Raw genomic sequence first — 25,951 nt, forward strand, 5'->3', positions numbered from 1 at the left:
TAAACATGAAACAATTGATATCCCTAAGAGATGGAGTTTGGTAAGCAGGAAGTGAGCAGCAGCTTCAGAGTTGAACATCAGGGATATGTAGGACGTATACATGAGAGGCTCATGCATGGAGGAGTGCTGCAGGGCCAGTCCACTTTGTCGTGCTTTGTCAAGCCTGAGAATAATCAACGATTTGCACATATAGCTACGAAAAGTAATGGCACTGTAATTTGTATGTATTTCATATATTTATTACTAAAAAGATTCAGAGAAAATGTAGTCTTGCATTGCCAGACCTTCATCCACAGCGCTGTGGAGGAGAGTCTGGCTAGTCCACACAGCAGAAAAACATACTCTGGTGTATTGGCATTTGGCGGGAAGGAACTTGTTTTGGTGGAACATGTGTACGTTCAAAAGTTGTTTGTCGTCCAACAGAAAACTCAGATTGGACAGATAGTCTAGCTAGCTGTCTGGATTTACACTGCAGAAATCTGAGGAGCAGTTAACCATAGTCCTCATTATTCAACCGGAGTTTTAATGCCAACAGAAAGAAAGAGGAAGGTTACGGACATCTGGCCAAAATAAGGGACATCTGGCGGAATTTCCGGTGGCAACGGAGCAATCCCGGAAATGAAATGTGTCGATATAGAACGGAGTGAATATGACCAACTGTCTCAAGAGTGACAGCCTGATGTCATCAAGGGGCAGTGCAAAGCAGCTTCTTTATTGTATTACAAATCCCTGGGGACTAGAACAGCATCCACTAAGTCTCCTATTCAGTGCCTTCCTCATTATCACAAATCTCAACCAGTTATCCTTTAGCTCAGCATCCAGTTACTGAGATTCCTCTCTCTCCCCCCTTCGCTTGGGGAGGAATTAAGAATACAATCAATCACTGGTTGAAATCAGACTCCACACTACGCATCAGAGCACATGATCACAGAGAAACCACACAATTCTGAATTTGTATTAATATGGCTGTTTCGTATAATTGCAAAAAAAATGCACTACAGAAATAATTGTGTAAATCGAGGACAATGGTAGTTAGAGTTGCTCTTATCCAACCACTCAGTGCATGACAGTGAGGCCTCAGTTCACTAACGGCCAATGTTGGGAATGAGCCAAGAGTCAGTGTAACAGATGTTCTGAGGGCAGCGCTGAATGACCGCTAACGGAAGCTAATGGCAAACAAGTAAGAAAATGACTCATTGCGCCCATACTGTCTCCACTTGACGAAGAATATAGATTAGCAGATTATACAAATTAAGCAGGGTGGAATACTTTATACATATTGACAAAAATAACACGGTAGGTAGGCAACCTCCCCCCCACATGGTACTGAAATCATATTTTTCTTAACATAACGCAGTCAATAGTACAAGATCAGCACAACGTGATCATTCAAATACACGCCACAATATTTTGACTCGGGATATGAAAAAAATACATCATATCTAAGAACTGCTGCCAGGGTTTAACCTAATTCAGACACACATCATAAACAGGGAATAAAACACATACTGTTTATGTTGTGGGCTCACAGGGAGAACGCACACATACACGCAGATAATGTGCCCATCTGTCACCACAAAAACACATTTTAATCTCTCTTTTACCCAAACAGTTTGGGAGATTTGAAGTCTGCAGACAGCCCTCGCCTTTGATGAAACCACGGGATAATGGAAGCGCTCCGGTAAGAGAACCAAGCTCCATCTGTCAGTTGGTCCATCGAGGAATTTTACTTGGACACCACTGAACCACACCAAATCTGATTTTTAGACAGAAAATGTACAGCATGTTTATATCGCAGTTGTGGGCAAACCTTTTATTTACAGTAAGGGGTGGGGCAAGAAGGGGGGCGCATTTTTTAAAAAGTGGCAGACCAATGCTGCGTTCCAGGCAACCCCTAACTCGTGTTTTCACAACCTTCTACCTGTGAAAGTGCCCTGGAACGGCAGTCAAACCCGCAACTTACGTACCAGATCGTTGTACTCCCAGTTACAGTTTTGACGTCACACACACATAAACAATGTCGACCCCTGTTGATGCTGTACAGACGCCGGTGATTAGCAGTGCGAAATATAAATAGACATAAATAGGCAACGTAAAGTAATTCCGCACATTGTAATCAAAACAATACACATACGATTATGTACTACTACAGGTTATGTTTAATAAATGAAGCCCAAAATATGTCCCCGCTAGTATCAGCTAGCGCTAGCTAACGTCAATGTTAGGTAGCCGCTAGCTAACGCTAACGCTAGCTAGAAGGGTTTGTCGTGACTTTGCCTGGAACTCTACCAAGTCGTGAGTCGTGACTTGAAGTCCTAATTTACGGGCTAAAAACTGTCTCTGGAATGCAGCATCAGCCTATAGAAAATGTGTACTGTATTTGTATTTACAATTTGTTAATATAAAACACAAGTGAAATTAATAATGAATGTGATATTGTATGTGATTTGATATTTTATGTGATGTTTAATTTAGCAGAATTATTGTGTTATATACCTTTTCCTGTATTTCTAAACATATTTTCTATGCCGTATTCCTGACAGATTATTGGTCCCCCCTGTGCCAGCCCACTTAAAAAATTCTGAATTCATCCCCGTTTAGAGTGTTTTGTTTTTAAAGCAGGAGCAGAGTTGCGATCCAACCAAATTGAGGCTGCAGAGGAGGGAGACCTCATCACATGGTGACAGGAAGCACGTCAAGGCCCCGTCTGAGAAAACGTTGACAGCCATCACTGTATGTCATGCACTCTACAAAGCTTATACAACCAGTTTTAAGTTTGTTGCACCCTGCATTTGCTGTGCTTTACACCTAACGAAATAACATCTGTTACCAAGCAGACACAGCTGTCAGGTCCACACCTGCTCCGCCAGACTGAAAACTATCAATCAGACTATCATTTGCTTGGTTCTGGTGGCTTGAAAACAAAGGCATCAGGCACACGGCAACTTTGATGGTCTTGCAGTGTAAGGAATGGAACTGGGCCGGTACATGTAGTGTAGTGAGAGGCTGATGAGGGAAGGCCAGGCAACTGCAGAGCAGATGAGGGAAGTGGGAACAGGTGTGTAGGGCAGTCAGGGGATAGGGAAAGGAAGTGAAGTCAGAGGGCATCTGGTAGATGGATGACAAATGGCAGTGAAGGGGCCCTGTCGTGGATCAGTGTCAGTAAATGAGCTGTCATACTATGATGCACGTGTAATGATGATTTATGTTGCTCACCACCAAGAAATGATCAAGTCACTTCGAGGTTATGTAATTAGTTAACACTTAATGGATCATAATTAATGGATATTAACTCAGTTACTTTATATACTTATGTATTTACATGCCAGCAAATCAGCTGGAATCCAGTCACAGAGGAGACTGGGATGCATGTGATCAGCAGTAGCTATACTCAAGGAAGCATGAAGCTGTTTTTTATCAAACTTGTCAGATGCAAACATCTGCATGTTGCTGCATGACAAAGGTCTTTGTTTGTCATATTTGTAAGAGAGAGTGTGGTTAAATGATGATCATATTGTATCCATGCTAGCTGTGTGGCTGTAGAGATGGCGGTCAGTCGGCCCAGCAACATGTCTATGTTTGCATCTGACTACCAGTGTGTTAACTGTGTTACGAATTTTGATGATCTATTATGTGTTTACTAATCACATAAACTCATAGTGACCTGATCATTGCTTACTGTAATGGACTATAGGAATTTATGATACATCTGCATTAACTCATTGCGACTGATGCATTAGTTCCTGTGTGCATTTGTTAAGCTTGTAATGTTTTGTACCATTATTGTGACCAAATTGTAAGTACTCAAAATGGAATTTAAGATTTCCTAAACTCAGACTTTGACTAGTCAAAACATTATTATAGATATCATAAATAAACGAGAGATCATGAATGATATCTTTAATGTGATTCCCATCAAGCTATTAGATGATAAAGCTGCCATACTACTGTATGAGAGCTCACTGGCACTAGTTCACTGTTATGTTTATGTATATAATCAGTGTGTGCATGTGGCCGGTTAAATTGCCCTCTTGTCTCAAGCGAAAAATATCAGGTGATACAGATGCTGTTTATTCAAACAAATTATTCCCAGGCACCCCCTTGCTATAGAAGAGTCTGCCTCACAATTTCAAAACCCAATTAAATCAGATCATATATTTTATAAGCTGCATAGCTGTGAAGTTTAAGTGCAGTCTATCCACAACTATGCACTTCACAAACTGCACACGCATGATGCAAATATGGTCCATGGTGTGATAGTCCCTGTACAGGAAGAGGAAGTTACAAGCTGAGCACAGGTAGCTGGGGATTATGCTCGCCACACACCTCCTAGCTCTCAGCTATAAAAAGCAAGGCGACTCTTGCAGGATTAAGTATTTTGCTTACCAGAGGAGCTGTATGTTCCAGCATAAACTGGGATATTGCGCTGTTCACATGAGGAATCAAACACGCCAGCTTACTGTAGGGGCCCTGACTCAGCTTTCTGGTTGGTTAACCTTCTTTTTTGTTCCCCTGCAGTGGAAGATAACAAATGACAGGGAGGGAACCAAAAGCATATGCGGCAGAATGCAAATGTCACCTGGTGTTTTTACTGTGCAGACTGGAAACACACAGAAAGATGAAGCAGAGAAGAGGGAAGTTGGTGGAGGGCGACCCTTTAGTAAAGGACACAGGCGGTCCAGTAACTCTCTGGAAAGCCTCTACAGCCTCTACAGTGGACAAAGCTCCTCAAGTAAGCACCTTCAGGCACAGAGCCAAGTGTACTCTTCACACCACGGGCTGATGAATTATGCAACCCATCCTTGTACACTCCTGTATCCTGTTACTTCCCGTTAGATGCACTAATTTGTAGAGCTACACTAACCTCTGACAAATCAAAAACTAAACCCTCGACTCAGACTTGGGAGGTCTTGTTATTGACATGTGGATGACTCGATTAGAATTGAACGCAGTAATTAGCTTGCCCTTTATTGAACCCTCTTGTTTGTCTGCTGATCCCCAGGTGGAGTCACCAGTGGGTCAGGCTGCTCCAGTAACAGAAACAGTCTCAGGCTAGAGGACGATCTATTGTCAAGAAGACAGTTCTGTGGCAGAGCTAAAGTCCATACAGACTTTGTGCCAAGTCCATACGACACAGAATCCCTCAAACTCAAGGTACATTAACAAGTCTGGAAAGCAAATGGAAATGAAGTAAACTAAATGTAGGACTGCATTACTATAACTGTATTATACTGGGGCCATGGTCACTGCATGGCTCTATGAATGGCTTTGCTAGTCGGTCTGATTGGTCCACCAATTTTCATGTATTTCAACAACCATTTCATAGATTGCAATGAAACTGTGTACATACAATATTGGTCCCAAGATGATGTATACTACTGACTTTAGCAATGCCCTAGATTTTTCCTCTGATTTTGTCTTAGTGGCTGCTAACAGAAATATGAAAGCTATAAAGCATTTGGTTTTTACTGTATTTTGAACTTGTATGTATTCATTGTATTAGTAGTAATAGTGTGTGTGTGTGTGTGTGTCTACTGCCCAGGCAGAGTACAGATGGAAAGAAGTTCAATGTGGTATAAGCTCTTCTCTGTCTATGATATTGATGTATTTTGTACATGCTCCCAGTCAAATAAATGTAATAAAACTAAACTAAACATTCCTTCAGGTGGGAGATGTGATTGACATAATCGCCAAGCCCCCCATGGGAATATGGACAGGCATGCTTAACGGCAGAATGGGAAATTTCAAGTTCATTTATGTGGATGTGCTAACAGAGAAGAGTCCTGACACACCCAAGGAGACACAAACCCACAGAGTGAGACACAAATCAACTGTCCAGGAAGTTTTAAAGCGCCTCAGTTTGGAGGTATTTTGTCTTTTGGAGTTTCACGACAATTATCTTCCATACAAGAGGGTGTTCCTGAATGTTTCTTTTTCCACTTGCTTCCCCAGGAGCATTTCTCGTCCTTACAGCTGAACGGCTACCAAACAGTAGATGACTTGATGAGGCTGAGGGAGCACCACCTGACGGAGCTGAATGTGACTGATCCAGAGCACAGGCATCGTCTGCTCGACGCTGTCGACTCCCTGCAGCAAATGCGCTGTGAGTAGTGGGAAGCAGAGAAAAAGCTCATCCAAGGATAGGGTCATCACGCACATTTTGTGACATGATAAAACCGCAAAATACACGCTGAGATGTTAAGATTCAGAAATAAAAAGAGGGACATGTAGAGCTAGGCCATATGGAGAAAATCAAATATCATGCTAGTTTTTTAGCAAAAACATCAATGTCGATATATTGTAGGGTTGACTTTTGGTGCTTTCACAAAATATTAACACAATCAGAGTTTTGATAAATAATCACCAATAATAGGGATACAATGACTAAGTGGGTAAAGGCAAATAACAGAACAGCTAGAACAGTCTGGTAAGTTTGGAAAATCACATCACTTTACTGTAATGCAGCCTGTAAAACCAGGAAAAGACAACCTTTGTGTCATATCAAGATATAATGATATCCACAATTTAAGGCGATATCTACTCTCATATATCGATGTTGTTATAATATCGATATATTGCCCTGCCCTAGGGACAAGTGACATTGCACCTCAAGTAGAGAGGGTATGCGGGCCACAGCTAAAGAGGTTAAGGATAACAGGATAACTGTAGGTGTAACTGAGAATAGAGCAGGACACACAGGGATAGTAGCTGCAGAAACACAGGCCGTTGAGCCATACTGCACAGGAATACTAGCTGTAAAGGATTACTTACTGCTCATCCATGCAACTCTGGGACAGTACATCCAACCAACCCGTCTTCTCTGCTTCACAGCTGATCGTCAGTTGGAGAATGAGGCCAATCAGGAGGCCGAGACCCCCAGCGAGAACACAAAGGCAGATATGAACAACTGCCCGAGAGACTCCGGCTGCCACATGCCATCTGACAGCCCCGACAACAGCGCAGAGGACACAGACCTTCACTTTCTCTCAGAATACCCTCTACCGGCCCAGACGACAGCTTCATGAGAATGTCTTTATAATCTGTTGTATTCTTTATGCTGCTGTTGAGAGGACTTGCGAATAAAAAAAACGTTTTTTATTTCTTGCAACAGCGTCATTTCTTATTATGTACAATGAGCCTTTACCACTGCTTATCCTCAACTCTTAGTAATACTACTGTATGTGTCTATACGTTGAAGGATGCTCATTTGTTTCCTGAAATAAAAAAATCAATTTTTATTTGTCACATGAAATTGTACGAGGTACAATTCCAGTGAAATGTAATCCCATCAACTCCTTCAACTTTGTGCAGTCTAAGGCAGTGTCCTCATTTAGGATCCCAGTGGCCTGAGGGTAGAAGCTCCTCCTGAACAGTCCTGTTCGGTGCTGTTTCTGTACCAGGCAGTGACGTTCCCTGTCAGGATGCTCTCAATATTGCAGGGGTAGAAATTGCTCAGTATTTGAGAGGGAACCTGAAATGTGCTCAGACATCTGAGGTCAAACAATCTCTGCCTGGCCTTTCTCACTGCTGAGTCAGTATACAGCGCCCAGGTCAGACCCTCAGTGATGTGGACACCAAGGTACTTGAAGCTGTCCATCCTCTCCACGAGGACCCGTTGATAATAACGGGAGTGTAGTTCCTTCCCTACTCTTCCCAAAGTCCACTATCATCTCTTTAGTCTTGCTGACATTCATTTGCAGGTTGTTGTCCTGACACCAGCGGGTCCTGTCCTCTACTTCTTTCAGCCTAGGCCTTTTCATAGTTCTGTCATCTGTGATAAGGCCCACCATAGCTGTGTCATCAGCAAACTTGATGATTGTGTTAAAGATTCGAAAGTGGCTTCACAGCCATGTGGAACACAGCCCTGGGGTGCTCCGTTGTCAAGGATGAGGATGGAAGAGGTGTGTCTGCCCACCCTCACCACCTGAGGTCTGCCTGTCAGGAAGTCAAGGATCCACATGCACAGTGAGGTGTTCAATTATGACCAGCCTGGAGGAAACTATGCTGTAAAACCCTGAACCATAGTCAATGAACAGCAATCTCACATAGCTTCCTTCTTTTCCATGTGAGATATAGTCTTGCATTGCCAGACCTATCTCCACAGCACTGTGGAAGAGGGTCTGGCTAGTCCACACAGCATTCCAGGATGGCAGAAAAACGTGTTCTGATATATCGGCATTTCTTTAAACCAATCACATTCGTCTTGGGTGGCGCTAAGCGCCAGACAGACCCACGGTGCCTCTGTGAAATAGTCTCATGAAGGAACTTGTTTTAGTTGAGCGCCAGGATAGCTCAGTTGGTAGAGGGGGTGCCCATATATAGAAGTTTACTCCTCGACGCAGGGGGCCCGCGTTCGACTCCGACCTGTGGCCCTTTGCTACATTAGCCTCGTGAGACCGTCCTGATCTCGCGAGCTCCAGTTTTCCACTCGCAGATCAGTCTGGCACTGGAGGCTTTTCTCGGAGGAAAATATGTTTTTGCTCTTCTCCTAACTAGTTTCGGCAAGAGTTTGATATATCGTTGATCTGATTGGTCCGTCTATCACCAACATAGGTGGTGATAGACAGATGGTTTATCCAATCAGCTAACCAGTATTTTCGCCCCTTCCCAAAAGTTCTCCAACAGAAAGTTCCCAGATGGATATGCCGAGCAAATGCAAGCAATCCATCTGGCGGAGTCAGGTTATTGCTACATGTCATTCCCCCTCTCTCTCCCCTTACATTTCTTCAGCTTACCTATCAATAAAGGCCTAAAATGCCCAAAAGATAATCTTAAAAAAAAAAAATAGTTTTAGCCGTGCAAGAGAATCTCAGGAAATCGAAAGGTAAAGGAAATGCTCAAAAAAGGAAGACGGGTGTGCAAGGTGCACCCACCCATCCATTAACCTCTGCTTCAGCGGTTTTTGCTTGTTGGCTGCTGATGGCCGCAAAGCAAGCATAAAATGTGTTTAGTTCACTTGCTATAGATGCATCAGCACTTAGTAAATAGTAGAGGCGGGCTTGTAATCAAGTCATAGTTCTCAGACCTTGCCACATGCATCTGGGGCTGTCCTCCAGGAATTGCAGTTCCACTTTCTTCTTCCCGTAGTACCTTTTTGCCTTCTTTACTGCTCTTCTTACATTGTAGGCTGTGAGCAAAAGACAAAGTTTCACCAAAGTCATTAGAATTCATCCTCTAGAGACCACAAGTCTTTGTACAAAATTTAAATCCATCCAGTAGTTGTTGAGATATTTCATTCTGGACAAAAAGTAGCTCAATCTTTTGACCTATTGTTAAGAGAATCTAAGATTTTTATTTCCATGTTGATTATCTACATTTGGATGTAATTGTCACAAATCTTCCACAAAAGACAAACTGCACATTTTTCACAGAGAAAAGATCACTTTTATTGAACAGTCAACATGTCTGCGGCTAAAAGTGTAGTTCTAACTTGAAATTTGAATCCCTACTATTAAACTGAAAGACAAAGAATATCCTACACTATTCCACCAGTCCATTCATTTAACAAAAAAGGCAGCCATGTGAAAATCGTAATAGCTAATATGACTATATAGTAAATCAATCATGGCATGACAGAAAAGAGGCAAAAAAAAAAGATTAGAACATTGAACACAATATACTCTCAAAACCCCCCCAAACCCCCTCATCCCATGAAAACTGAAAGAAAAGAAGTTTTCACGTAGGCCCTAATCTAATCAGTCTTTCGCACTTACAAGAGGACATCAGTCGTGATGGTAATAAATGAAAACAAAAAAATATACAATTGATATGTCCAAACCATTGAAAAAATTTAAAAACAACTCATATTTACATTAGTTTATAATACAGAACACTACACAGCCCATTTCCTATGTTAGAAAACAACAGTGAAGTACATGACATGGAAAAACACAAGATTACAGCCTGTATTGCCTCAAATATAACTTTTGAGAAGGTCACTCAAGCAAACAGACTGAACAGAGATTTTTTTCTCATGGTAGTCAGACGGACTTTTGGCCCTACCACCTCACACATCACCACATTTAGCTGGTAATAATGTTGAATGAGTAGAAGTCATGTTCCTACGTGAAAATGCCATATGATGATTTAAAATTATGATTCATTTTGAGAAAACACAAATTTCGGTTTTACCTGGTCAACGGATTCAGTTCAGTAGGAAATAGCATCTGACTCATCATGAGACGTTTGCTCATTTGTCAGCTTACCCCTTAGGTGATGACACATCAGCCATGCGTTCCCATTGAGGATATTTGAAACTTTTGCACGACAATTTATAACACTGAAAGTGAGAAAATTACTTTTAAAAGCAACTATGAAGGTAAATGATGAACTATTTTCAAGGGAATGTGGCTAAGACTGGCAGTCTTATGCAGTATTATGGAAGAAAATACGTACAAAATGATTAAAAAACATACATTTAATACATAAAAATGATCTGCATATCAGCAAGTGAATAATGTGTTATTTTAAAATCTGACGAATCAATAGGCCAAATACTTTAGACAAGATTTGGTATCCATGCTGTCAGAACTTCTGGGTTAAGTTGACGGATAGATCAGTTACCCTGGAATAACGTCCAGTCAGTCAAGTCTCTGAAATCAAACTAACATCCGAGATCTGCCAGCTGTGGCGGTGTGTTTTGTTCAGTCAGAGACGCCTCCATCAGAGTATCTGGCATAACCGTTCTCAGGGTACAGAGAAAGCTCCTCTGTACTGCTGAGCCCGTTGTTGAGTTCTGAAAAAGATGGCAGAAAAAGAATATGGATGATGCTGTAGCCTCTTTAAATGAACACATTTAATTGATATAATGTACTTGACATAGCTGGGAATGAGTTAGTTGGATTACATTAACAGCTGGTATTTATATAATATACCATCTGTTTTCCACTGAGCACTGTTTAAAGAGGTGCATGTAAGTACAAGTAAAAGCTCCCATGTGAATAGTTTCGAAATGTCAAATTTTGGCACCCTCAAGTGGTAGTATCATTAAACTGGCATGCACATCCTTGTTGGACCCAGGTGTCAAAGTCATTGCGATAAGTGCCTATATGCGTGATGTATGTCTGGTAACTGGCAACAGTACCCAAGTGTCTGTTAAGACCGCAGTGTGGAAGTTTATCAGAACACACTGGAAGAAATGTATTTCTAAAACATATTATATATTATATTTATGCAGCTATGTGCAGGAAAGAAGATGAGAAAAAAAGGAAAGAAATAAGAATAAAGTAATAAATCATTTACAAAAGGGGTTCATAATGAATAATAACAATGTTATAGCAGAATCCAGTATGTCATATACTTCAAATCCTTCATTTCTGTTGATTATTATCACTTGTAACCAGCTTCTTGATGCATTTCCGCCAACAACTGGACTGCTGCTGCACAGTAGATTATGGGGAACAGTGGGATACACTAAGGTATTATGATAAGTGTGGGTTAAGTGTTTACTGTGTGTTGGCATTTTTAACACGGGGGGACACACTTGCCTACAACCTGGCGGCTTGTGAATGTTTACTCAAAGGGATAATTTGCCAATATTCAACCAATTTTGTGTCACTTGGAGTTTTTCTGCTGGCGTTGCGGTAATTATAGTCTGTACTTCCGCATAAGGACACAAGAGTATAGAAGAGGATTGAATCCAGCTCTGTGTCATGTTTGTGTGGGCAGTGTTTAGATGAACGGTGTTTGGTTTCCCTCCGTGGCGCAAGTACACAGAGCTTGGAGCAGTAGAGGTATGTTGAAATCTGCCGGATGACGCAAAACAATGCGGATCTCACTCCGTGACGTATTTTGCGCCATCTGGTGGATTTCAGCAGACCCTCGGCTGCTCTGATCAGCTGGGAGCTCTATGCGCTGCGGCCACGGGGGGAAGCCACACACCGTTCATCTGCACAGACTGCCATGACACAGAGCTGGATTCAAATCATCAAAATATCTCTTTAAGAACCTCAAAGTCTCATCGCTGTATTTCTATCTGGATGTTATGCTCGTTTGTTCTGCCCAGTTACAACCCGAAACACTTATTTCCAGGTGTGAATGTAGTCAAAGCTGCACCTGAGAATATGAGCTTCTCCTTCATGATGTTGACGTCCCGACTGGACTGACGCGTCACAGCGCTCAGCATAATCTGCTCTGGGTTATAGTTCTGCATCCCGCTCATCCTCCATCTGTCACAGCACACACAGATACAAACTTTTACGAGCATGTAGAGGCGGTTTTCAATTAAATCATACAACTCAATAATAATTGTGCCAGACTCGGCCTTCAAGATACGGATACACATAAAGTTATACATAAATGGAATGAAACGTGCTTTGATATAGAAGCAAAGTGAAAGAAAGAAAGGAATCTGCCCCTGGGTGTCGGGCAGAAAATGCACAAGAAGGACGGACAAGAAGGCCAGGGCAGTCGCAGCAGTTACCTGATTACATGATAGCTGACAGATGCCAAGGGGCAGCGGAGGAAGGTTGCATGCAGATCAGGCAGAGCACAGGACAAAGAACAAATGTCAAAGGAGGAAGAGAGGACAGAGAGGACAAAGACAGGTTATAGCATGGAGGAGAAACATGGAAAGAAGTCAGAAGAAAAAAAGACAGTAGGAAAAAAAGACAAAAGAAATAAATAAGAAAGAGAGAGTCCAGTCAGTGCAGAAGACGCCAACGCTCAGCTCAGGTCCAATCAGATTCAGAGGCTGGTGTTAACACTGTGCAGTCACAGGAAACTCACAACAGCGCTGTTCATATATTTAGATATGTGCTGCTCCTAACAACATTTAAAAACATATCTGATGGAAGACATACTTAAGTTATACAGTAAATGTACTAAATAAATGTTATAATGTATGTTATAAATGCCTAACTGTGTTCACTAGAGCAGATCAAATGTTAAATTATATTGACAACTAGAATTACCTTCTCGCGGGTGTATTCCTCCACCAACAAGGCAAGTTGCAGTTTACATCAACGTCCGTCCAGACTCATATCATATATGAAGTGAATACTTTGAAGCCATTTAATATAATATGTTAAGTGTATTTTGTCATAATTAGCGTCATTTTTGAGTTCTGAACCAAAAAGTGTTATGCGAGTAAATGTAATGTTTCAATACTTTGTGAGATGCATTACGAATAAATATTGCATTACAGTATATTGTATTGGCTGTAATCTGAACCACTAGAGGTGAGTTAGAAAACCTGTTTTTGTCATTTTTCCGTAATTCAGGTGAACTGACCTTATATACGGACCCATGAACTAAATCACTGGTTTCCAACCTTTTGGCCTTGTGACCCCGAAAAACAAAGCAATGTGTACTTGCAACCGGGTTGCATACATATAACGACTGAGACTAAGTCAATCAATTCATAATATTTTGTCTTCAAATGTGAATCATTTTCACAGTCCTGAAGAGATCAAATGATCCAGTAATTCACAAGAAAAAACCTGAACAAATAAACATAACTTGATGTGTAGCTGAAATATATATATACATTTTTATCTTTCCTATTCCTTTAATCATCTTGTGACCCCTTTTGAGATTCCCGACCAGGGGTTGATGCATAGACTGTAAGTGAAGCCAAAGCATCTGGGCCGCCCCCTGGTGGCTGGCTGCAGTATAGGTCATAAACCCCGCCCCCTCCATGTACACGTACCTCAAAAAGATGACAAAAGATGGTTTCTGTCATTTTATGTAGTTCTTTTCACGCTGATGTTTGTTGCTTTTTTGGATAAGTTCGGTTTTTTTAAGTACTTATTCGATAAAACGGGGTGAAACGTGATGATTGACTGCTGGGATTGACTCGCGATTGGTTCCGGGGGGTGTAGGGGCGGGACTCTGGCTCCACCGCCCAATATCTACCGCGCAGAATGTGGCTCCAAGATTACAGGATGGTATATTTTGAACAGTGGGAGGAAGTAGAGGCGCGTCGTCCATTTGTTTTGTTTTCTTACAGTCTATGGTCCCGACCCTCTGGTTAGTAAATGTTAGTATATATCACAAATGACGTACCATAAAGTAAACACGTTTTCATATAAGTGCTTTCAACTAAAATGCAATGATGAATAAAAATAAGTGTTCCATACATTTCTGTTTGAGATGTTTTTTTTTGGTGAGTATGCATGAAGGCTGTGTGCTGTATAGTAGTTGTATGTTACTTTCAACATGTTGACTGTCCAAACTGTACTTACTTCTGAAAACAGAAGATCCCTATGACTACGGCGAGGGAGACCAGGTCTGAAGTGATCCAGATGAAGTTGTAAGCGTTCTGACTCTGCAAGAGAAGGAAAAAAGTAGTAGTTTCCAGTCAACGCCACCGGAGGTCACCATTAACAAGCGTGTGTCCTGAAGCCAACACAAGGCCTTGACTAAGGCAAAGGCCGGCGAGGCAGCTGCTTTTTTAGTTCGGATTCGTGCCCTTGTCTCAACCTGTCTCCGACTCTTTCCCAGGGTCCTGTTGTTCTCCAACGCCATGCTGAGCTCCAGTCTGCCGCTGCGCTCCCTAATATTTCTCTGCGTCCTTGCCCCCGAGTCTTGCTGGGCCCTCGTCAGTCTCTGTCCTCTCTCCTGCTGTCCTCTCGTCTCACTGTGTGACCCTGTCTGTCCGTGTGTGTGTGTGTGTGTGTGTGTGTGTGTGTGTGTGTGTGTGTGTGTGTGTGTGGTGTCAGATGAGAGACAGAGAGAGGAGAGCTGTTTACCATGAGCCAGATGGGGTAAGGCACCTTTTGGAGGACTTGGGGGGCATCAGAGGACACAGAAGGCACCCCGCTACACCACAGAACGGAGAGGAGCCAGGGATCATTCACTGGGTAGACAGTCACACTCACATTGTTGGCCAGATACTCCCTGGGGAAAGGAAAAATACATTTCAACACTGAGAAAAAAAAAAGATCCTTTCTCTTTTGCTGCTCGGATCCTTTTACTTGCAGCACAGAAATATATAGTCACTTGAAAATGTTTTGTGCATCAGAAATGCACTGTGAAAAGTATTTCCCCTACAGATGCTACGACGCTTTGTGTCCCTGATGAAGGCAAAGTATGTCTTTAAAGTGGCCATATTATGCTCATTTTCAGGTTCATAATTGTAATTTGAGATTGTATCAGAATAGGTTTACATGGTTTAATTTTAAAAAAACACCATATTTTTGTTGTACTGCCCATTGCTGCAGCTCCTCTTTTCACCCTGTGTTCAGGTCTCTGTTTTAGCTACAGAGTGAGACCTCTCAACTTCTGTAACATCTTTGTTGGCAGTTGTACATGCTCAGTAGCTAGGTAATCTCACAATTGCTAGATAGCTGTTTCTCCAACTTCGGCCTGTACAAGGCAGGATTAGCTGGGAGACTTCTTCTAAACGAGGGCGCACTTCCAACTTTGTGTGGAATACCTGCAGAACAGGGACAGGGAAGTAGTTCTATACAATTTATTTTGTAGATTAGGGTGAATTTAGTTTACTTTTCAGATCGTGCTTGAAGCAACAAACAAAGAAGGCGTTCCCGTGTTGCCTAGCAGTAGATGCTTGCTCTTACTGTATGTCTTTGTGGCTGGCCTTGCTGTAGTGGAGGGTCAGGCTTGTTATTCCCCTCTGCCTGATCTCTTCCACCGACAGCTTCTCGTTTGCCGTCTGCTGAAGCCCTCGCACCCTCCCCCTGTCCGTGTCGGGGGTCCACGTCACCTGGCACAAACACATGTGACATGGACAGACCCTGGTCAGACAGAATACAGTGTGTGCTTCATATCCAGAGATGTGACACTTGTATGGTCAAAATGTGCTACTTGTAGAATTTGGTGTTTGAGTTTTTTGGCAAACAAACATTTTCTTTGGTATACAATCATTACAGCAATCAAAGTAGGACAATAGGGCTGGGACGATATGCTTTTGCCCCGATTTGATTCTTTCACGATAAATGGATTTGCAATTGTTCTCTAAGAAGAATGCACATGTCAGTCAGTCAGTCTGACATTTATGTAATTTGTAAAGAAGTACATAACATGGATTCTCTGCTTTCGCTCTGTTTTGCTGTAAACCTATATGATGTAGTGGTACCGTATAAAAAAAATGAAGGTCAATCATTGGTAACAATAAATAAATCGATTGTCGAATATTTTTCCCACCCCTATAGGACAACTTTAGTGACAATTGTTTATGTACTCGTGATTTACTGGGGTTACAGTACTACAAGCAGCACATTTAAGTAATTAAAGGATTATTATGGAGGAGACCTACAGTCCTCACCCTCTTCTGGGAAATCCCTGCTTTCTGCACGGCCCACAGCGTGTCCATGAACCAGCTCCGGTAGCGTGGGTGCTCGGGTGGAGGCTTGCGGATGTCGAGCAGTGCCGAGCTGTTGGCCCTGGCTGCCAGACGCAGCATTTCCACCAGACTGCAGACCGTCTGGTTGCCTATTCTGCTCCGGTCTCTCGCTGTCAGGGTTTCTACTGTCCAGTAGGGGTCACTCTGGCAGCAGAGAGGCAGACGCAGAGACGTAACATAAACTATGTCCTTCTGTATAGGAGATAGTGGTCTGTATAGCATATTCCAAATGAAGTATATGCTTACCTAATTTGTGCATGGTTTGATATTTTAGGTATTAGATTTAAACTTTTCTGTGCAGCACTATCTACTGAAAAAAACTAAACAAATCAAAGCATGTGCACACTTATCTCCTTTACAAACATTGACCTCTGAGGATTTGGTCACCTTCATCCTCAAAATCAGCACTGTTTCACTGCAATAATGGGCCACTTTAAAAAGTTTGCAGTTTTCATTACTGGAGAAGAAAATGAATTTCTACTGCACTTTTTAGCATGTTTTCTGACAAAATTGTAATCATTACATCTTGTAGTCACAGAAATTCCTTCATCAATTTCCTTTTTTGCATCATATTCTAAATACAATTTCACCACTGGAGGACAATTCTGTTCTGCACAATACTTCTCCAGGACTCCCTTAAAAACTGAAAGATTTTATATTCCTAAAGGGCTTTTGTTGTAGTAACAGAAGATGGTGAATGATGTGGGGGGGTCATTGAAGGGGAGAACACATTGTATAGCTGTGATGGAATCTGCGTGAACGAGTCAGGGTGAGTTGAGGTGAAGTGGATTTCCGTACCTCCAAAAACCACTGGCCTGCGTTTAGAGAGCGAATCTCTGTCCAGTTGAAGAAAGAGGCATCGTCATGCTGTCTGGCTGGAAAGACCTTACTGACGTCTGTGGTCCGTCTCAACGTGCGGTCTCGCATAAGGAAGGGAACACCGTCCACACTGAGAGAGACAAAATAGTCCGAAAATATTGTAGCGTACTGTAGAATTTCAATTATGATTCAATATACAGTATACACTTTGGTAAAAGGAAATATTATAATAATAATAATCTAATAGGGCTGCACAATTAATCGCAATTTTATCAATATCGCAATATGGACTAGTGCAATATCCAAATCGCAGGGCGGGGGGGGGGTCAAAATATCTGTCGATGGATGGATGGACGTGTATGTGTATACTGTGCGTGTGCAGGAGTGTGTGTGCCTTTAGAGGACCATTTTGAATGAAGTATTGTGGTGCTGCAGAGGCCTTCAAATCCTATCCTACAGACTAAATAAAAAACATGTTTGTTTGGAACAGCTCCTCGCAAAAATCACACTATAATTATATAAAAAAAAATATATATTTAAATATATTTCAATGAAAATGGGAATAATGACACAAAAATGATCATTCCCACTGATATCATGAATCATGTTGCAATTGCAATGTCAGTCAAAATAATCGCAATTAGATATTTTTCTCATGTTGTGCAGCCCTTTAATCTAACAATAAAAACAGCAGCACAGTAAAAAACATCAGTGTGCTGATAATCACCTCACATGGCAATATGTAGCTGCATCTCTCTCATTAAATGGAAATGTTTAACTTTCTACCAAACAACCTATATCTCAGGTATGGGATCTATATGTGGAACTTTAGAGCACACTCAAGTCATCCAATATAAATAACCAAGGATTAAAAATGTTATTAATGTGTGCTTAATAACCTGATGGTGACGTCTGCCTCCAGGGAGCTGGCTCCATGCTGCAGGGCTCGGTTAAAGGACACCATGGTGTTTTCTGGGGCCAGCTAGAGCAGAGGGGAGACTAACTGTCAGTCACTGTGTGTAAAAAAACACACATACACAGGAAGTGGTAGAATTATAAAAGAATATTTAAATAGAAAAGCACGATTCATTGAAAATACATTTCTGGGAAATGATTAAAAGTGAAACCTAAAAGGTACAGTGGTTCTTTAGCATGCATATACTACCACACGTGGTTTATTTATCAAAATTCTTTATGGCAAAAGAACTTTTAACATAATTTATTTATTCAGGGTTTAAGCTTAAACCTTTTTTAAAGAGATTACCAATGGGCTACAATACTGCACCTTCAAAATGCAGTAACTACATATTTGGTCAAAATAACGTTTTGGCATCTTTTAACAATATCAAAATGTATTATGCCATAGAAATGTATAATTTCCCTAAAAACAGCATTTAAATGTGTGGTAACTACAAAATAGAGAGAAACCAACAAAGATTAACAAAGACAAACTAGTCTAAAGCAAGAGAGCTGTAATGTTAGCGAGTGAACGCTAGCTGAGGAGATAGCTATGGCTAGCTTTTGCTAAAACTAAAACTACATTTACTTCCCTAGTTGTTTTGTGTTATTGAAAAAATGTCGATAAACCAACACCTTGGTCAGTGTATTTGTTATTTAACATGACTAATCCTATCATGAAGGAGAAAAAAACCTAGCTAAACTACTGGCTAGCTAGTTTAGCAGAGTAGCAGTGGCTGCCATCTCAGCTCCTGCTCAGGTGGAAATCCAGATTAAGCTTCCTTTAAAATCACAAATTTAAGTATCACATTTCATGATATTGCTTTCAATATAAATACTGAGAGTAGACACAGACAGATACTTAGTAAAACAAATTTAATTCTTGTGAAAATAATCAAAATTAGGTTAATTTTCTTCAACAAACTCATAAAACAAAAGCTTAAAGAACACAGGTTGTTTGTAGATGCTGTATTTTCCACTTGTATTTTGTGACAACCTTTAACTCTTTTTGAAAATGTACTGTTTTTATGTTCGCTATGTGCAATGTTAAGAACACATTACAATACAATTCCCAATAGACAGACAGAAATACAAAAGAGCTCTGATGTCCAATGAATTCATCTCCATATTTCTGATAATGTGTGGTCTTTGAATAGTGTTTTCAATGCTATTTCAGCTTTATTCAATCATCTGTTTATAGCTGCGGGTGATCAGTCAGTGATTGTGTCCAAGTCTATAAAATCTCATCACCATAGGTATGTACATATATGTTATATGAAGTACAGACTTCATGCAAACATAGTAATATCTGAATAATTCGTGTGTTGATGTTTTTTTAGCCATAAAAAATCTACGTAGGCCTACATCTGAGATTTATTTAAAAACCTCCATACAGCTGAGGTACATTGCAGAGAGGTAAAAACCAGGTGGTTTTTGTGTGATTTGTGTGTATGTGTATACTGTGCGTGTGCAGGAGTGTGTGTGCCTTTAGAGGGCAGGGAATCACAGCTCTGAACATTACTGTACATTTGTTTATAGCTAGTCACGTGGAACAGCATTTGCTTTCCCAGCTGTGAAATGACAGTTCAGTGTGTTGTTGCCTCTTATGCTCACTAAGCCTGATAGCAGTAGGTTCATGTACTGTATTGGAATAAACTGTAGTGCAGACTCATGCATACATTCAGTCTATGTACTTAGGAACATAAAAACAAATGAATTGACCCATCAGGAGGATTATAAACATTAAAAAGGTGACAACTGACAGGCAGTGTTGGGAAGGTTGCTTTGGAAATGTAATAGGCTACCGATTACAAGTTATCCTATTTAATTGGTTGTTTAATGTAATAGTAGTGTAACTATTTCAACTGCTTCATCAAAGTAATGTACCTTATCTCATTTCATTACTTTTTGATTACTTTTCTAAATTTCTAATGATGGCTATGGTGCTGCAAATTCAAACAGGAGAACCAATCGAAGGCATCAGAATAGCATCAAACTTTACTAAACTGCTGTGTTGGATGTGGCAAAAGAAGACATTTTACATATGAAAAACATGCAAAGCAACCCAATTAATATTATTCAACATATAGCCTAGCTTTTTACAGAAAATATTCAGATGTAACCCCCAATGTAATCTGTACATCTGTAATTAAATTACACTTTTTATCTCCCAGTAACAGATTCCCAACGCTAACGGATTACAGTTACCTTTATTTTGCAATTCAATTACGTAACGCTGTTACATGTAGGCCTGTAACAATTATTAAATTATTGCCTAATTGTCAGGTTTTTTTTACATAATCGCAGTGTCTTTTTTAAACCACAATGGATTGCTAACATTAGCTAACTAATTGCCCCTTGTGGGATTAATAAAGTTCTTGAATTGAATTGACTATATATTTTTATTATTTCATTAGTTATTTGTTAGCTGTTGGCACTTGACCCTATTTACGTTCATAGCAACAAACGTGACAAGGGGAGATACAGTTAGAAAAAATGTTTTATGATAATAAAAAGCCGTTGTTTACTTCATAGGCTGTGTACTTTTATTTTAAACGATTAATCGATTAGTTGTTTGATCTATAAAAATGTCAAAACATGGTGAAAAATGTGGATCAGTGTTTCCCAAAGCCTAAGAGGACGTCCTCAAATATCTTGTTTTGTCCAAAACTCAAAGATATTCAGTTTACTGTCACAGAGGAGAGAAGGAACTAGAACAATATTCACATTTAACAAGCTGGAATCAGAGAAATCTTACTTTTTTTAATAAAAAAATGACTCAAACGATTAATTGATTATCAAAATAGTTGGCGATTAATTTAATAGTTGACAACTAATCGATTAATCGATTCATCGTTGCACCTCTATTTAAAACTTTAATTTGTAAGGAATAAATAAATATATCTTTTTTTTAATTTAACTGAAAGAGACAATTATATTAGACAATTATTTCTGAGACAATGAATTATGCAGCAAAACTTGGAATTGTTACAGCTCTACTTACATGTACCTAGGTACTCCCCAACACTGCTGACAGGCCTCTGTGGTGACTTGTTCTGCCCACAGAACAATTAGCTGGATCAGACAGCAAGGTCTGGCAAAGCACCAACTCACCATAGGAGCTCCGCGTCGACCAATGATGTCTGGTCGCGGTCTGAGGCTGTGGCGGTCCATGATGCAGGGGCAGGTGAATGTGAGCGGTGCCAAATAGAGAGCCAAGAGGATGACGATGTAGATCAGCAACACCATCACATGGAAATCTAAGAGGGAGGAGTAAGGGAGTGTAAGGGTCACTTTATTCATTTTCACCTCATCTCATTTACTCATTATGACAAGAAATGTTTAGCTTTGTCTGTGTTGGCGAGTAGAAGCGGTGATCTTTTTGGAGTACCAGAGGGTAAGGCGCCTTACTCAAAGATATAAAATCATATAATACCACACACTTACTGGATCTCTCTCTGCGGACCACGTATCCAGCTACCAACCAGCTGATAGCTGTGACTGTTGCCAGGGCTCCAATGTGCAGGAAAGGTGCTGTGGACTGGTAACAAAACACAAACACTGGTGTTAATTGGTGGTTACTTACACAGAGTACAAACTTTAGTGCATATAGATAATGAATACATATGTCAAAAATAGGTAGGTGTGATGAACAAAAACATATGTGTGTGCTGTACAAGGGGTACAAGCTGATTCAGTAGCTATTTTCAGGCCGGAAGCTTTATCATAGGAAATATTCACAAGCCAAAGTTTAGTTCTAATTGTCATTAATGTCAGTTTGGACAGAGAGATTTAGAGTACCGTAGCAAACAGATTGATACCACTCTTATATCTTTGCATGCGAAATGACCTCTTTCACAGCCATTGACAGAGCCCAGCCTGTTGTTTATGGTAGTTTGATTGTCTTTTTCCCCATCCACATTTCCGCCTTACTCTGCCTCTGATTGGCTCGTTGCCTTCTTCACAGAATAAAGATTTTAAAAAATAACACTGCCTGAGCGGGCTAGGTAGAGGATGGCAGGCTTTATGCTGATCTGGCACACTGATTAACAAGAACATTTTAAAATGGCTCTTTATATTAAAAAGGTTGCCAACCCTGATCTAAATGATTACAAGTGCTGACATATTGTGTTTTTGAGCAGTAATACCACACTATGCCACTTTAAATCACTCAATCAAATGATCAATTGATGCCACTTCATGGGAGCTGCCATCATGTTCTACCAAGTAAGTTGCAATTTATTACACCTCCTCATTATTGTATACTGTATGTAATTTCAGTCAAAACGTGAAGGACCAAACAGGTAAAAACACAACAGCAAAAAAAAAAAAAAACATGCAGTAAGCGTATTGCACACTCATGTCATTCTGCTTCGAGACCAACCTGCAGTGACACAAGCAGGATGTCCCACTCATCCCCCCATATGTCATCAACAGTCACGACACCAGAGATAGTGGTGATCAACGTAGCCAACACTCCAATCTGTAGAGAGAGATTTTATTTTTTAAAGTGTGCGTGGAACAAATCCATGGCCATTGATGTAAGATGTAAATCACAGCACCTTGTGAACCCAGTAGAGGTTCATCTGCTGGCCCAGGGATATATGGAAAAGTGCTAAAATCTGAAAAAGAAACCAGATGCAGCCAGTTATATCCTTGCAATAAGCAAGTTTTCTAAAAAAATTTAAAAGAAAGTTACCATTAGGAATGTGATGTAGCTGAATCCCACGGTGGTGGATGCGAGGATGGGGATCGTCTCGTCCCTCCATTCTCCAGAGCGGTTGTATACTGACCTGGAGTGTGAACAGGTTAGGGTTTGACTGATCTATGCTGATGGTGAAACTAATTCTTCTCTAAAAAAGAAAACTTTGCTTAGACTATGCAGTGCGCTAACACCATGAAATCACACATGATGGGTGCTGGCTGCCACCCTGCTGTGGTAAGGTCAACACCCTACTGTTCACAACCTCAACTGAACTAGTTCCAAAAGCTTGTCACAAACAGATAACAATCACATGACTCACCAGTTAAACTCGTTGAAATCATTCTGAGCCACCAACCAGAAGTAGGCCCAAAAGAGGAGCAGGAAGAAAGAACTGCATAGGATGATGAACCATGTACACTCCCACTGTGAAGGAAAGCACAAGCATCAGTTTACCTTTTCATTTATTACACTGAGACTATTACATACATATACACAGGGTGGGATTTTCCAGGGGGGATGCGTGGGATTTCCCCATTTCTGGTCTACATATCCATGCCTCTGCTGAAACATTTTTTATCCCCGGTGAGGACAAAATGTACACCGCCCCCCTCAAAGTGATCAATGCTACTTTATCAATAGACCATATATTATGAACTTAAAATAGAAGTATTTTAAACTAAGTAAAGCTTATAGTGCCATCGAAAGATACAATCCGAGCGGCAGTTGCTGGTTGTGTTTAGCCGATACAGAGCTCCGGGAATCCGGCTACCAGCGGCAGCTGTTTAGCCGCCAATAGGTGACTGTGAGCCGGCTACAGGCACCGCCAGATGACGGTCCTTTCAGAGGCCAAGGTAGTTTAGCCAGAAAAAGTCATGCGGCAATGACAGTTAAGTCTAGGCACCAAAACGACTAGGTAAGTCTAGGAAAAAGATCGTGGTTTGGATTAAAACACTCCCGAGGAATGAATGAGTGTTTCCTGGCTGAAAGTATTTTGTTTTTGACGTGAAGGGAACTCTGCTCTCCGGCTTGAAAGCGCTGTGTTTTATGCTGACACCACGTTCTCACATTTCATTTTGAGATTATTTTCCATTGGATATTGAAGTTCATAAATAAGTGTTTTGGCATGGCTGGCCGAGTGGCACTATATCCATGGTGGTATTGGAGGGGGATTTAATTCTTGCATGTTTTATTTCGTTGTGCATGATCAAAAACATCCCCCCCTCTGTTTATTCTGCATATATATATATATATATATATATATATATATACATACATATATATATATACATACATATATATATATATACATATATATATATATATTTTATAGATTTAGATTATAGATATAGATATAGATTTTTTTAACCTCTGTACAGTCTTCTGGCTTGAAATGTGGAACACAAGTAGAGAGGAGAGCGTGTGCAGCACTCAAGGACTCTTCCCTTCAGTAGTTAACAGGATTAGGAGCTAATGCCATGTGAGGGGAGGTGTAAAGTATGATAGGCCAGTCATCAGATCCTGTTGAGCATTGATCAGCTTTGCAACACACCGTGCCTGGACTCACCATTTGCAGCAGCTTATGTTGGGAGATAATTAGATGTGTGTGCAGGTAAAGCGCAAATGGCTGCACTGATGAAGCAGTTGAGTCTACACAGAGCGACTTGTAAAAGGTCTTCTAACATGATGCAGCCAGTAGCAACGTGGCACTAGAGGTGGGAATGTGACAAGTACTAGTGGTCGTTTTATAATTGGTATCGCAGCTACCTGGAGGTCAATTTACCTTGTGTGGAAGTGTCCTGGATATGAGTCACTTTTATATTCAAAGAAACACAGCATTTTCCATCTACCCACATTTCATAGGTTTTTTAATAGTCAGACCACCTGCCAAAACGTGTGACTTATATGATTCTGCCCTAGTTATTATGACGTTTTCTGCATTGTGGTTTTCATTCTAAGTAGGCTTGCAATGGAGGGAAACGGCTGAACACCACTGTAAAACATAGTGTAGTTCACAGTATTTCCCAAAAAATCATCAGATTATAAAATTCCCTGGGAAACCCGACTTTTCCCAGAATAATTAACCAAATTCCAGATTTTTTAAAACGTATTCTCCTTTATCTATAGAGCTCAACAGTGACTGACTTTTTGAACAGCTCTGGTTCCGGAAGTGAATTTTCACGGACTTGTAGCTTCTTAAGGAGCAGAAACCTTCGTTTCACAATCTCGTAGCTTGCGGTCAGTCTACCTTTAAATGGTTTAGACATTAAAGCTTATTATCAAAACCCTTATGGAGAAAATTAATGGGATTTTTATTTCTGGAAACACACTGTTGAGCTCTATAGTATGCGTCCTCCAGTGACCGGCTGTTTGGTAGATTAGGATTGCACTTTCAGGCAGGGTTAGGACTGGGGTCAGACCAAGGTTGTGACCAACAGGTCAAGTAATCCCTGGCTGAGAAAATCTCCTTGGTGAAGAAAATTGTGATGAAGAGAAGCCTGCTCCTCAGTAGCTGCTGTCAAAACTCCCTTTAGCAAGACTTTCAATCCCCAGCTGCTCCAGTGGAGCTGTCTGTCCTGCCTCCAGCAGCAGGGATACCTCTGAATGAAGGTGGGTGATATGGGTAACTGTCATGATTTGGCCTTGCCACCTCCACTTTCCTCATGTTTCCCCTGTTTCCCTTCCCTGCTGTCTCTCGCTGCGTCTCATGTTGCTTAAATTGCCTCCCCGAGTCCTCCACTAGCCTTCCTTCCTCGCGTCTTAGTCCCTCCCACTGAGGAAATCACAGGAGGAGAGAGGCAACGAGCAAATGTGTTTTTAGCTGGATGAGACGTCCTTTCCTCTGAAGTGTCACATGAATTTGTCGGCTGTAAGGGCGGAGTTAGCAACGGCTTTCAGTGGCACGGCTTCCGGGAAGGCTGCTCTCGTGTATCCTCACTAAGGCCGATGGGTCCCAACGGAACCCAACAGGCCGGGCCGGGTTCGGACAGATATTTAGAAATTATGGTCAGGTTCGGATCGGGCTCGGTCACATCAGCGCGATAAGGCATTTGTTGTAAAATGGTGCTGCGGCTCCTTTAGGAGAGCTCAGTGTGTGTGGGTGTGTGTGTGTGTGTGTGTGTGTGGTAAGTGGGCAGAAGAGAGATAGAGAAAGAGGAAGCAGACATTTT

General features: G+C 41.1%; 2 protein-coding genes across 10 annotated transcripts in view; one reads left to right on the top strand and one right to left on the bottom strand.

Annotated features, from left to right (window-relative positions):
* Positions 1–543: 543 nt before the first annotated feature.
* On the top strand, positions 544–7,108 carry samsn1b (SAM domain, SH3 domain and nuclear localisation signals 1b). 5 transcript variants are annotated; one of them, XM_036008910.1, is made up of 7 exons: positions 544–1,681; positions 2,620–2,733; positions 4,519–4,732; positions 5,003–5,154; positions 5,666–5,866; positions 5,953–6,103; positions 6,832–7,108. In XM_036008910.1, exons 1-7 carry the CDS (start codon positions 1,652–1,654, stop codon positions 7,023–7,025), a joined length of 1,056 nt encoding a protein of 351 aa, XP_035864803.1. In that variant the 5' UTR covers positions 544–1,651; the 3' UTR covers positions 7,026–7,108. The 5 variants fall into 5 exon arrangements, with proteins under 5 accessions (XP_035864803.1, XP_035864804.1, XP_031166956.1 ...); XM_036008911.1 differs by having other exon boundaries at positions 2,623–2,733; XM_031311096.2 differs by having other exon boundaries at positions 546–1,681; positions 4,600–4,732.
* A 2,253-nt stretch (positions 7,109–9,361) lies between these two features.
* Positions 9,362–25,951, bottom strand: part of gdpd5a (glycerophosphodiester phosphodiesterase domain containing 5a) — a 33,339-nt gene continuing 16,749 nt past the window's right edge. For 2 of the 5 annotated variants that reach the window (XM_031310936.2, XM_031310938.2), the window contains exons 3-17: positions 23,104–23,207; positions 22,779–22,872; positions 22,642–22,701; positions 22,464–22,562; positions 21,527–21,620; positions 21,194–21,339; positions 18,022–18,104; positions 17,102–17,252; positions 16,217–16,447; positions 15,519–15,664; positions 14,691–14,838; positions 14,184–14,266; positions 12,422–12,436; positions 12,055–12,167; positions 9,362–10,735 (exon numbers count right to left, since the gene is read on the bottom strand). In XM_031310936.2, the coding sequence (XP_031166796.1) occupies positions 10,644–10,735; positions 12,055–12,167; positions 12,422–12,436; positions 14,184–14,266; positions 14,691–14,838; positions 15,519–15,664; positions 16,217–16,447; positions 17,102–17,252; positions 18,022–18,104; positions 21,194–21,339; positions 21,527–21,620; positions 22,464–22,562; positions 22,642–22,701; positions 22,779–22,872; positions 23,104–23,207 (1,659 nt within the window). In that variant the 3' untranslated portion in view covers positions 9,362–10,643. The remainder of the gene's footprint in view (positions 10,736–12,054; positions 12,168–12,421; positions 12,437–14,183; positions 14,267–14,690; positions 14,839–15,518; positions 15,665–16,216; positions 16,448–17,101; positions 17,253–18,021; positions 18,105–21,193; positions 21,340–21,526; positions 21,621–22,463; positions 22,563–22,641; positions 22,702–22,778; positions 22,873–23,103; positions 23,208–25,951) is intronic. The other 3 variants (XM_036008907.1, XM_036008909.1, XM_036008908.1) reach the window with 3 other exon arrangements.

Source organism: Sander lucioperca, chromosome 13, assembly GCF_008315115.2.
Source record: "Sander lucioperca isolate FBNREF2018 chromosome 13, SLUC_FBN_1.2, whole genome shotgun sequence".
NCBI lineage: Eukaryota > Metazoa > Chordata > Actinopteri > Perciformes > Percidae > Sander > Sander lucioperca.

Excerpts from the sequence above, each read along its gene's own strand:
- samsn1b (XM_036008910.1), top strand. The coding sequence starts at position 1,652 with ATGAAACCACGGGATAATGGAAGCGCTCCG. Across the intron at positions 5,867-5,952 it reads TAAAGCGCCTCAGTTTGGAG|GAGCATTTCTCGTCCTTACA; the intron begins GTATTTTGTCTT and ends TTGCTTCCCCAG. Across the intron at positions 6,104-6,831 it reads CTCCCTGCAGCAAATGCGCT|CTGATCGTCAGTTGGAGAAT; the intron begins GTGAGTAGTGGG and ends TCTGCTTCACAG.